The sequence below is a fragment of the Stegodyphus dumicola genome, chromosome 10 (genome assembly GCF_044657685.1).
Source record: "Stegodyphus dumicola isolate Sdum_Otavi_A_Nest chromosome 10, ASM4465768v1".
Taxonomy (NCBI): Eukaryota; Metazoa; Arthropoda; class Arachnida; order Araneae; family Eresidae; genus Stegodyphus; species Stegodyphus dumicola.
In genome coordinates, this window is record NC_140777.1 from 115,690,839 (window position 1) to 115,702,930 (window position 12,092).

The window sequence follows — 12,092 nt, forward strand, 5'->3', positions numbered from 1 at the left end:
TTTTTTCTTCGCAGTTCAGTTCATTAAAATGGCTTGTTATATCAGCAACGAAAGCTACATCCAACCAAACGTCATCGATAAGTTCAACTTACGCTTTTATCATTTGATTCAAAAAATTATTTTACCTCTTGTAGCAGATTCCTGAATATATGTAAAAATATACTCCGGCTTAACCAACGAACATCTGCATGATATAATAATTCCCCGTAATGAGATTTGTTTTCTTCTAGTTGAGCCCGAAACATTCTTCTCCGAAGACTTCTTCCTCGAAATGAGTTCACAATTTTCATGCAGATTCCCATAACATAACGCACATTTAGAATTTTACAACACACGGCCTGTTGGTGAATAATGCAATGATCAGAATAATGTTGGTGAATGCAAAGGAAATGCGGAAAGAAAGAAAAGTAAAGAAGAAAAAAAGAAAAGCAAGAAAGGAAATGCGGTATGTCATCGTCCCTGATACACATAGCCAAAAATCCATTGACTATGGTTATTGATGTTACCGATACAACTTAAGCGTCATCGTGCGCTTCCAATGGAGGTACGTGTCGCTTGCATATTCATCGAATCATTTGCTAAGTAACAACAGTCACATCGGTTGTGAAAAGCCAATTCTTCAGTCTAAGCTAGCGTCAGTGTACGGTAAATATGTTTCTTTTGGTATGCGCGTCTTTAGTAGGTCGTAGTAAAGGCGGTCACTCCAAAATGTGTTGGTGTTGCACCGGTCGACCGCGATCGGTTTAATGCCCACCCCTGTTCTAGATTTATATCTCTAGAGGAAGAACTTCCTTTAGGCCGTTTTGTTGGTAAAAAAAACCCTTCTAATTATATAAAACAAAACACTGGTGTGTCTGGCATACTATTTAAGTAAGTTTGTAATAAGTTTAATACTACGACGATTTCTAGGAAATGAATTTTTGCATTCTTCGAGCAAAATTTAAAGCATAAATAACTACCTATATTCTTAACATTTACTATTAAGTATAAAAAGTTGCATGTATACCTTGATAATCATCTGTATAGAAGAACCTATACGCTGCACCGCCGAGACCAGAATCACGAATATATCTCGATTTCAACACAGCCATTTTCGGAGTGTCGTAACTCACCCACTGGTCGCCTTTGACGGAATAACTTCCAATTAAATCGTTCGGGAAAAGAATCCATGAATCATCTTGGCATATCTAAAAAAAAGCATAATAATGTGTTTAAATAGGAAAATATATTGATAATAAAGTATCAGATTGGATAAAATGCATATAAAGCATTACATACATTCGCTAATAATTAGCTAATAAAATTGTTAAACTGTGATTTTATTATAAATACATATAACGAACATATGTATAGAGGGTCTTCGTATCTGTATAACTGTGAGGATAAGAACGTTAAAAATACTCCAAAGAAATAGATATGCGTATGTTTACGTTAACAAAAGTTTATAAATTCAGTTAAACTTTCAGCGTGCTACGAAAATAATCAAATAAATGATCCAGAAATAATAATTAATCCAAAATAGAGGGTTAATAGTTTAATAAGAAATGCATAGAACAAAACTGAAGCAAAAGCAAAACAGCTCAATAAAACCTCTTAATAAAAATAAAACAAACCCTTGAGAATTTTTTGGTTTTGTTCATGAAGCAGCAGAAGCATTTTCAGTAGAGCCGCGTTTCTGAATTATATATTTATGAAATAATTCTGAAGAAAATGCCAAATATAAATAAAGTTAAAACTGATTTAAAATAATAACCTAAAGCCATTAAAATTTATAATATAAAAGTATACAATAAATTATAATATATATTTTAAAACATTTTTAATAATTCATCGAAATAATATCTGCTCGAGTACGTCTAAATCAAAAATACTGTAAAAATAATGAAAAGTATAAAAATTCTAGGAATGAGAAACCAGAAAAACCTTTGGGTAGATTAAAAGCATTGGACTAAATAAATATTTTAATAAATTTTGAAGCGAAGAAAGTGCAGAGGTGCTAAAAAAACGTTGTAAATCAAAAGTTAATATAGTATTTTAAAGGTCGAAATTTTAAGGAAGCAAAAATTAACGTATGTACGATGTAAAGGAAGTATTGTAACCGCCAAAAATTTATGGTATCATAGTTCAACGGAAATAACTCTTTCAACAGCATCTGAATCTAGTTCGACAATTTTATGTATGATGTCTGTGCGTATGAACTGAATAAAGGAATTTTTCCCAAAACGAATTGTAAACTAGGTCCAAAATTTATTCAAAACGGACTTCTTTTTAATGTCCGTAAGTACCTACATATGTATATATATACCTCGTATAAAGTTTGTTAGCCGTAAAACCTTGAATTTTGTATACGGGATTGCTATAACATATATTTGTACGCCTCCTTTTTATTGCATAATATATATATTATATATAATATAAATTATATATATATATATAATATAATATATATATATATGTAATGATAGCACATTTTAAGAGAAGCATTGATGTAAGAATACCGTCCATCCGTTTTTAAGAAGAAGCAGTCGAGATGGATTAAATTCCATTTTTATTTTCCAGTTGAAGTTTGTGGCCACAATTCACTTGGTACTCTACTCGTGCCTATTAAAGAACATTTACATACGTCCAAACATGCACAGAGAGAAGCTGAAGCGAAAACTGACGCATCAGTTCAGAGAAAGAAGGGAGGGTGTCAAAGTTTCAGTTTTAAGTTTTGGTTTACAGTTTGGTGATTGGTCAAAAGGCATCTTCATTAAGCGTTACGTAAGATCGCATGATTAATTTGAATGACGCAGTTTAGACTTGTGGCGCTATTTTCAGATAATGAAAGGAAATCCTTAAATTAAATAAAAAATAAAAGAGGTTATAGCCGATTAAAATTGAAAATTTGCTTTCCTATTTTTTATCTTACATTCCCCCCCCCCCCCACTCATTTCAAAGAGAAAAACGGCGGAGCGATAGAGAAACATTTTTGAGAGAAAAAGTATTAGAGGAGCAAAATATGAGAAATATAATTTTGAAAGTACAAAACATAAAATTAACTTTTGAACAATTAAAAAAATTGCAAGTCGAAAATTTTTGAATTCAATAATAATTTTAAGCACTATTTTTTTTTTTTTTTTCAAGCTATTGCACATTTTTAAAGTCCTTTTAAAATCTGAGTCCAATCTGTAAATAGTTCTTGTTTCTAGAACATTCACATCACAATTTTGATACTTCAGGGAAGGATTTCCAAAAATGTTTGCACAGAATATCACAATTATAAAACTTTTATATACCCATTAATTATTAAGAATAATCATAAATCTTAAAATTTTACACCATATTAATTTTCACATTTATAACTAATACTTTATCATTTGTAATAGCATTATTGAAATTACGGCCTTACTTTTATTATTACATATATATATATATATATATATATGTAAATATAAAATATAAAAATACGATGGCTTTGCTCTACGAGAACTCTAATTAACTTTCGGCAGTTTCAGGATCTTCTCCCTAGACCAGTACTTTCGAGAACATTTTGGCATGTTATACAACCGTTACTATAAATACCAAGTACGCGCCATTTTTAGTAAGACTGCTTCCTACTATCGCTGCTACAAGACTTTGCGCTGCTCTGCCCATTTTTCTTCCCTTTGTTAGAATAGTTATGACATCAAAAGCCTAGATTTAATCTTATTTAGTTTAAAACACTGTTTGGTATGTAATTTGGAGAATTTCATCTAAAAGAAAAAAATATCCGCCATTTGAATTGAATAAAGATGCACAATTAAAAGCAAAGTCCTTCTGTGTCATCTTTCTGCTGTATTCCACTCAGTCAAACAACGCCCGGACTCTGATGCCAAGCTTCGTCATTCCTGTACCTATCCGAAAAATCTTCTCACACACACACACACACACACACACACACACACACACACATATATATATATATATCCACCCATCCCCTACCCTGCTTAACATCTACTTGTGAGCTTCGTTTTTTTATTCCATTTTCATTCCAATCGGCAGTACTAAAAGCATATGTATCCATCTATTTATCTATATAACTATACCATATATATATGTGTGTGTGTGTGTGTACGATACAACAAAATACGATAGCCGCTCTATGAAATAATTAGCGACCTTAAAATTAACGATTCTAGATTTTATGCTCTCCCCCTAAATTCATCTGTTCTCCCAAATTCGAGATTTTTCCATGTTACGTAATGTTTAACGCAGATACCTCTTGTGCAAGCAAAATAATTGTAAGCCAAAACTTTTCTTAACTCGGAACTGAAACTTTGATCCCCTCCCTTCTTCCTTTGAATTGCAGTGTTCACTTTCACTCAAACTTTCTTCTTGGCAAGACGCTCCTCATCCCCGCTGTTGCTTATTTGCCTAAAATTACGTCGTACTGTAAAACCCGTGCACATGGAAAGTATTGCATTCAGTTATGATTGAAAAATATTTTATCTGCAAAAGGATGATTTGATATGAAAGAGATAAAGAAAAATAAAGATTGTTATACTTTAAGATCAGTTGTGTTAATTGCATCATCATAGCTTTTACCTTCAGCCACTACTGTCTTCTCAGCATGACGAATATCGAAAGCTGATAAAAAGTACCGGATTCCTTCTTCAACGCTTAAAACATTACATATATACTATGTACATCCACTCATTCCTTACCCGGCTTAAAAGTCCTTATCTGGTCTCCATATTCGCGATCGTTGGTCGTAGTCATATACTTCCATTTACAGAATGACGATAATATTCAAGGTTTGTCTATGCCAAATTTAAAAAAAAAATTAATTTTGAACAAATAACGATATTTAACACTTAATGCGGTCTCCCGGTATCTATACTTATATTTGGAAAAGTTTTATACTCGTTATAAAAAATAATAATGCAAGAAGTTTGGCTCCCCCACTATAAAAATTGACTGCGATATTTAATTTCAAAATTTGCATTTTTTGATTTCAATTTCAACTTGCATCTTGGGATTGATTAATGAAATTAGAATATTTCGTGGAAATAAGTTTAAATGAAGTGCCACAAAAGTGTATATTAGAAGAACACTTTCATTTAAAAGACCAATTATTCAATATTTATGGCAGATGGCTTCCCTGTCTCTATGCCAAAACAGCGTTTTTATTCTAAAGCACTGCAATTTGAAGTATGGAACGGCATATGTTAAATAAAATTTATATTGATTAAAAGCAATATCATTTGATAATAACAGTGTAAATTACTAATAGTATGCATAATTTTCTTCATCCAAAATTTGGATAATTTGATATTTATATTGTTATACCTTGAATGTACAAGGAACGTCAAATGTAAGATAAAACTATATAAATTAATAAATAATTTTAGTTATTTAATAAGGCCTTAAATTTAAAGAAAAATGGTGAACCTATTTAGAATTTTATAAACATTAAAGTTTAAAAAAATTCAGTATTTTGAAATCAATGATATTTTATGACACAGTAGTTAAAGTGATATAGCTTGTAATTATATCGCACATGACCAGAAATACAAAAACTCTGGTCAGCCAAGTTGTTCAGCTGTCAACAACCAAACCCGTAATGTGAGGAAGACATAAGGTTCTGAAGAAACTTATAAGGTCAAATAAATTGCCAACTAAATCAATAATAAGATTTAATTTCAATAAACGTAAAAACAATAAAAAGAAGAAACAGAACTAAATTAACAATTATTAGAAGAAACTTTAGGAAACAATAGTATTAAAAATGAAAAAAAAACATGCATTGAGTTAATTTTTTAATTAGAGGAAAGGGTTATACTTGTTTCTCCAAAAACATATGAATTTAATAAGTCTACTTACAGCTAAAAAATGCTAACAAAAGTATCTGAATCCTTTTAGTTTACATTTGATTCGTGCTGATAACTATGCTAAATATTATTCAAATTTTTATATTATAGAATGCGGTTTATAATTATTTTCATGGACTTCAGAAGATTTTTCTAAGAATTCCTGAAAATCTTTTTTTTTTTTTTTTTTTTTTTTTTGACACATACAGAATGAATCTGCAGATTACTAGCTTTTCCTTTTGTGTTTTGAATTTTATTTCCCTTTATAAATTATTTTTACATTTGAATAAATTTATGCCATTTTTCGACAGAAAGTTTGTAAATATATTCTCACTCTTCCAGCATGACATCTGGTTGTAGCAGTAGCACACTCGACGCGTATTCGAGAGACCTAGGTTTGAGCCCCGGCGAGGTCATTGCTCATTTGTACTCCTGCTTCAAAATAACCTAATGACTCTTCAGTGGCTCCCGAACTAAAAGGCAGTGTGGATCATAATTCGTCACCACCTGGATTTGGAGATTGGGTCTCCCAATCCCCAGTTCCCAGTTGTTTTAAAGGGAAGGTAGGTAAGAAATATTCTCTCTCCTTTTAGCACGCATTCAAGGTGTAACGGTAGCACACTCTGCGGGTATTCGAGAGGTCCAGGTTTGAGTCCCGAGGGCACTGTTCATTTTTCATATACGTCCGCTTTAAAATAACTGAATGCTTCTATTAAGCAATTCCATTTCAAAATCCAATCCAGAACTTGAAATTATCCTAAGTTTCATTGGATTTCAGTAATACGAGGAAAATGCGGTTTTCTGATGAAGTCTCGATTCCAAAATTTGTTTTATTTATAAATACAAGTTTTAATTTAGAAATATATAATAAAATATTTGCTTAATTACAAACTTATCTGTCTTACTGTTTCGTTTGTGGTTCCTGTTCCACAAAATATAAGCTTAAGTCATCGATAAGAAGTTTTCGAAAAAATATCGGTGTAAATCTCAAACCGTGAAAGCTGCGCGAATTTTCATTACATTTCGTAATTGCATGGCGAATTTTGTTTCCCTTCACCTTTTGATAAAGTTATTGCCCCAAACATAAATGATGCAATCTTGTCATTAATTTTTTTATGCTTTAATATTTCCACATTCTCATTCTCTGTAACTACATTGAAAGTTAAATCTATTAGTTTTTAATTTGAGCTCCAGTGTCATGAAATATGTTATGATTTATAAACGCATATTATACTATTTTTGCTTTAAGATACAAACAAAAAATTATTTTATCGTATAATAACTAGAACAATTTGTATAACTAATCAGTCATAATATAAAGGATTCCGAAAAAATCTCTTAAAAAATTTCGTTTTGTTAAGGCAGCCGCAATTAAAAGTTCTTTCGATCACCTCTTAAAGCTATCTTGTTAGGCTATCAAAGTCTTAAGGCATTTAGTGGTGGGACTTAAGACACCTAATTTGTGTTTTTAAAGTTTATCTTAAACTAGAAATATTAAATCAGAGTAAAAATGTAAATCATAGTATTTAAAAGAGAAATAGTATTTGGGAAATTAAATGCAATCAAATTTATGCAAAACATCGTATTTTAATATCATTTGGTGTATGCTCTGAACAAAATGATAAACGTAATGCATTAAAAGCAAAAGTCTAAAAAAACATTTAGACTTTTACTCCGGTATTAAAAATAAATATTGAACCCCTTCGTGCTGATTCATTAAATTAACAATCAGAAAAGGCAGAATACCATTCATCTTTCAAAATAAGAAGTGATAAATTATTACAGTGAACTATGAAAGTTATGGTTATCATTCGTTAAAAGCTGCGTTCTGTGTTTCAAAATTCGCAGTATTACAAAAATAGTGTATTATGTGCATTTTGGTTTCTCTGTGAAACATGGAACTCACAAAAAAATTACTTATTAGGAGAAAAATATAATTGCGTGATTGATTAGGCGGGCAACTGCTGCAAGCTTCGATTGCGCTTTTAAAATTACCATCCATTTAGACTTTCCAGCAGTTCTAAGCTATTAATGGAAAGACAGAACTCGCAGTTAAGAATTGATGCTATGTATTTCGCAGGGTAAGAGCAAAGCAATTTCAAGCAACCTTAGATTGATTTATGTATTCAATGGAAATCTACGAGAAATTATTTTCGAATAAACACTCGGTTAGAAACAGCATACTATGGACAATAAGCAATTTAAAAAAGGGCAGAATTCTGGGGACAGAAGTTCACAAGTTCATTCTAATACGTCGTTTGAGATGCCAACTTCAACGCTTTGTTGTGTGTTATTCACTTAATCGTATTTCTGCTTTGTTGTCTAATGATTCAATGAAACGGGACGAGACGTCCTAAACTATGTAAAGACTTTAGCAAGGTATGGTGCTTAAGTTGGAAATGCCTGTTCTAAGGGATATTCTGATAATGAGAAGAGAGATCTTTTGGATGAAGTAATGAAACAAAATTCTTCATTGGGCGTTTGGACTACTACTGTGTAAAACGCTTTGTTTTTTTTCTCCGGATGAACACATTACATCCAAGAAGAGGGAAGATGAACAGACTACAATTACGTAATTTACCAAGGCGACAAATGAACATAATTTTAATTACTTATTGTGGATCATCGAAAGTTTTACAGTATTTTCGTATTTCAATTGTGAGAAACTTCCATATTTAAACCCAAAATTTTTATAATTAAATAAATCTTTATTAAAAAATAAAGCAAAATCTTTGTTGCTTTTAGTAAAACTATTTAGATAAAGAAATACAGAAATGAGGTTGAGGTGCTGGTGATATATGGGACCAATCCACCTAAACTGTGGAATTTGTTGCTAGAAGAATAGATGAAAATTAATGCGGATTGCATCCAAAAATTCAGTAGCATCCTTTTCTTCTCTAACATCAATAAATAGTTTTTCTATTAGATAGCATTTCGTCCAGGGTGGTAACATTTTTACTGATTAGTTTATATAAATTGTAAGTAGTCTCTTTTAAGTCACGGGAAGTATACATATTACATTCTAATGTATTGCAGTAGCATATACAGTGTAAGAAATAATCTTGAATTTAAATACCTCAAAAAAGCCAATTATGCCACCTTCTTTCGTCTCTAGTCCCGGTTTACCTGGACCAAGAGCAGGAGCATTAAAACCGTTAATCTTTTTATCAGCCAACGTGTAGCTCCTTCCATAAGATGGAATCCCCAAGACTAACTTTGAGCTGTTAGCACCTAAATTTAACCAGTGGTTCACAGCTGAATCCTGAAATAAAAGTATCTTCTGTTAAAAAAGGTATGTTTATAAAATATTAAATAAATAAATAAATAAATTTATGTGATATCAGATTTTCTAAAAATATAATTTTTAAATTTAATTTTCTTATTTCCAGGTAAATGCACTTCCAAAAAAATTAGCTTAGTTATGACATTACCCAACTCTGGTAAATGAAAATATTTCATAGAGTCATATAAAGTGAAGAAAGTATTTTAATTTCCTGATGATTATCTTAACTTCATGAAAGTATTTTAACATGTGCAAGCATAAGATGGAACCTTACAAATTCAGCTCACTTCACGCACTGTTAATAGTGGTGGCAATTTCTTGTCTATTTTGCATGAGTAGGTGTGCTGTAAATTTGAATTCAAGTGTTTATAATAACCTAAGAGGTTCTAAAAGTCCTAGGAAATGTACCTATTTCACGAGACCTAAAATCTTACTTTCTTACGGAGCAAATTTCCAATTCCTAAAGGCAAATTGTTCATTGCTTGACTACTAATTAAATGATTTGAAAGCGATAATCCTATCTTTTAACCAATGGTAGTTGTGCTCAGTGTAATTTCTAATGCATCTGATCCATGTGATTAATAAACTAATTAAAGATTATTTTTATAAATATTAGCTCCTTTATATTATAATTAATAAACTTACCCTCAGAATAATCATTTACATATAACAATGAGATTCTTTTTATCTCGATTTCATAATTTATTATTTTTTAATTCCTTGTACAAAGTAAAGGAAATACTGTAATCATGAGACATTTACGGTATCGTTTTTAAAGGAAATACCCATTTCAACCTTTCTCGAATGGATTAAAATGGATTCGAAAAGTATTTTTTTTTTCATGATGTTGTGTACGTAGGTACGTACGTATGTATCTCACATAACTCAAAAACGATTAGCTGCAGAATGTTAAAATTTTGTTATATGGCACTGAAACATCTAGTTGCGCACCTGTCTTTTGATAGCATTCGGCGACACAAAAATGAGTACGTATATAGTATCTATATACCCAGCCTTTATATTCGCAGTCGTTAGTCGTAGACACATACTTCCATTTACGAAAAGGTTTTAAATGACGAAAATATGTTGTGGCAATGTCAAATGTGATAAAAATTTTATTTTGGACAAATAATGATATTTAACTTTTAATGCGGTGTCCCATTTCCTGTACGTGTATTTGGGAAAGTTTTATACTCTTTATGAAAAAATAAAATTAAGAATTTTGTCTCCAGTATGACAAAAATTGACCCAGATATTTAAGTGTAGGTTTTTATGTCAGTTTTCAACTTGCCTTGAGGAGTCGGTTAATTAAGTTAGAATAATTCGAGGAAATAGGTTTAAATGAAGCACAGCAAAAAACATGTAGAAATTAATAGGCGTACGAGGAAGTCATGTGATGTTCACATCAATTTTTTTGAGAAAGCTTCCCTTGCATCATCTCTTATTATAAAGCACATTCTTATTTGCCAGTATAATCACCTCCTTAGTTTATTAGCTCTTGCTGTAATACAATATTTCTTACAAGGGTAATTATTGAGCCATGAGACTTAATGTATATTCGTTTTAATCTGATTTCTAAGTGTTACATAATTTCATGGCATATATTTCAATCAAACGTTTCCAAAGTGATCTAAAGGTGTTTCTTCTTTCTCTTTCAAAGCCAGAACTTTGACATACCATTCACAATGCTGATATACCTTCCCGGTTACTATTGGTTATTAAAGATAGAGGCTTCAAAATTCATTTCAGTTTTTATGAAATCAAAACGTGGAAACTCTTTATCTATAATTTCTCGATTGAAGAAGATATAGATTTTATACAGGAGATTTGTTGCCTAGTGTTGAGATCTCTTCCAATGTGATTTTTCATTTACCGGTTTTGTCTAAAAAAGATCCTAAATGGATTATACTTCTGATCAGGAAGAATCGGTCCTATTCATATATGAAGAGTGATATATGAGACATTTTTGTGCAACATGTAGCAGATAAATTTACATTTTATAATATACCATCTAAACTATTGTAATAAAACGGAAAGTTACTTTTAACTTGGTTTGTTAATGGAACAACTAATTTAATGACCACCGCAGTGTCTTTGAAATAGGATGCAATTATAATTGCATTTAACCCACGAAAGATAAATTTCTGATCATTCCAAGTTGAAAAATTGTCGAAATGTTTGTGTTTACTTGAATGTTTACTTTTACAAACATGTGTATTTATCTTGCTGCAGTGTAGTTTATTGGAATTCGTTTTGCATTATTTAAGAATTTTTTCGTACATGGACTTTAAGCAATAAATTACAGCAGCTACCTGTAATTTATTTGAATCTTTTTATCTTTTATCATGGACCTTTCAACAATATTGAAGCTATTATGTGCAATTTATTTGAATTACTTAAGAATTATTTTCGTTCATGGGCTTTACGCAGTACTGGAGCTAGATGTAATTTATTGCAAGTAGTTTTGCATCATTTCATATCTGTTTCCCAGTAATCTGTTATTAGCAAAAGAGGCATTATGTCTTGCTACCTAATAAAAGTAATAATTGATAAAATAAAGATTTCGGAAGATAACAGTTATTTAAAAAACCAAATAAAAACTGATTACATACAAAATTAAGTGAGGGATTTAAATCTCTTGGACTCTGATAAAACTGAGCGTGATGTCCAGTTCTTTTTTCCCAACTACCATGGAAATCATATGTCATCACATTCAGATGCTCCACCAGGCTGAAAATTAAAACATTTATTTAGCGCAAGACAGTGATTAGAATATATTAAAGCAGTTTAAAAACATGAAAAAATATTCCAATGATGTTATTTAAATACAGATTACAATTGAACATAACTGATTATATTAAATAAAAATTACAGTTTAAGCAATTGCATGTTAAATAATAAATGCTACTGATTTAGTGAAAATGATTAAAATAAAATCATTAAATGAAATCAAATTAATTGCTGCCTGATTAAATGAA

General features: G+C 30.8%; 1 protein-coding gene across 1 annotated transcript in view; it reads right to left on the reverse strand.

Annotated features, from left to right (window-relative positions):
* The window catches only part of LOC118197767 (chitinase-3-like protein 1), a 39,887-nt gene that overhangs the window by 13,593 nt on the left and 14,202 nt on the right, over nt 1–12,092 (reverse strand). The window contains exons 4-6 of the mRNA XM_085825407.1: nt 11,727–11,844; nt 8,908–9,093; nt 1,007–1,187 (exon numbers count right to left, since the gene is read on the reverse strand). Of these exons, the coding sequence (XP_085681533.1) occupies nt 1,007–1,187; nt 8,908–9,093; nt 11,727–11,822 (463 nt within the window). The 5' untranslated portion in view covers nt 11,823–11,844. The remainder of the gene's footprint in view (nt 1–1,006; nt 1,188–8,907; nt 9,094–11,726; nt 11,845–12,092) is intronic.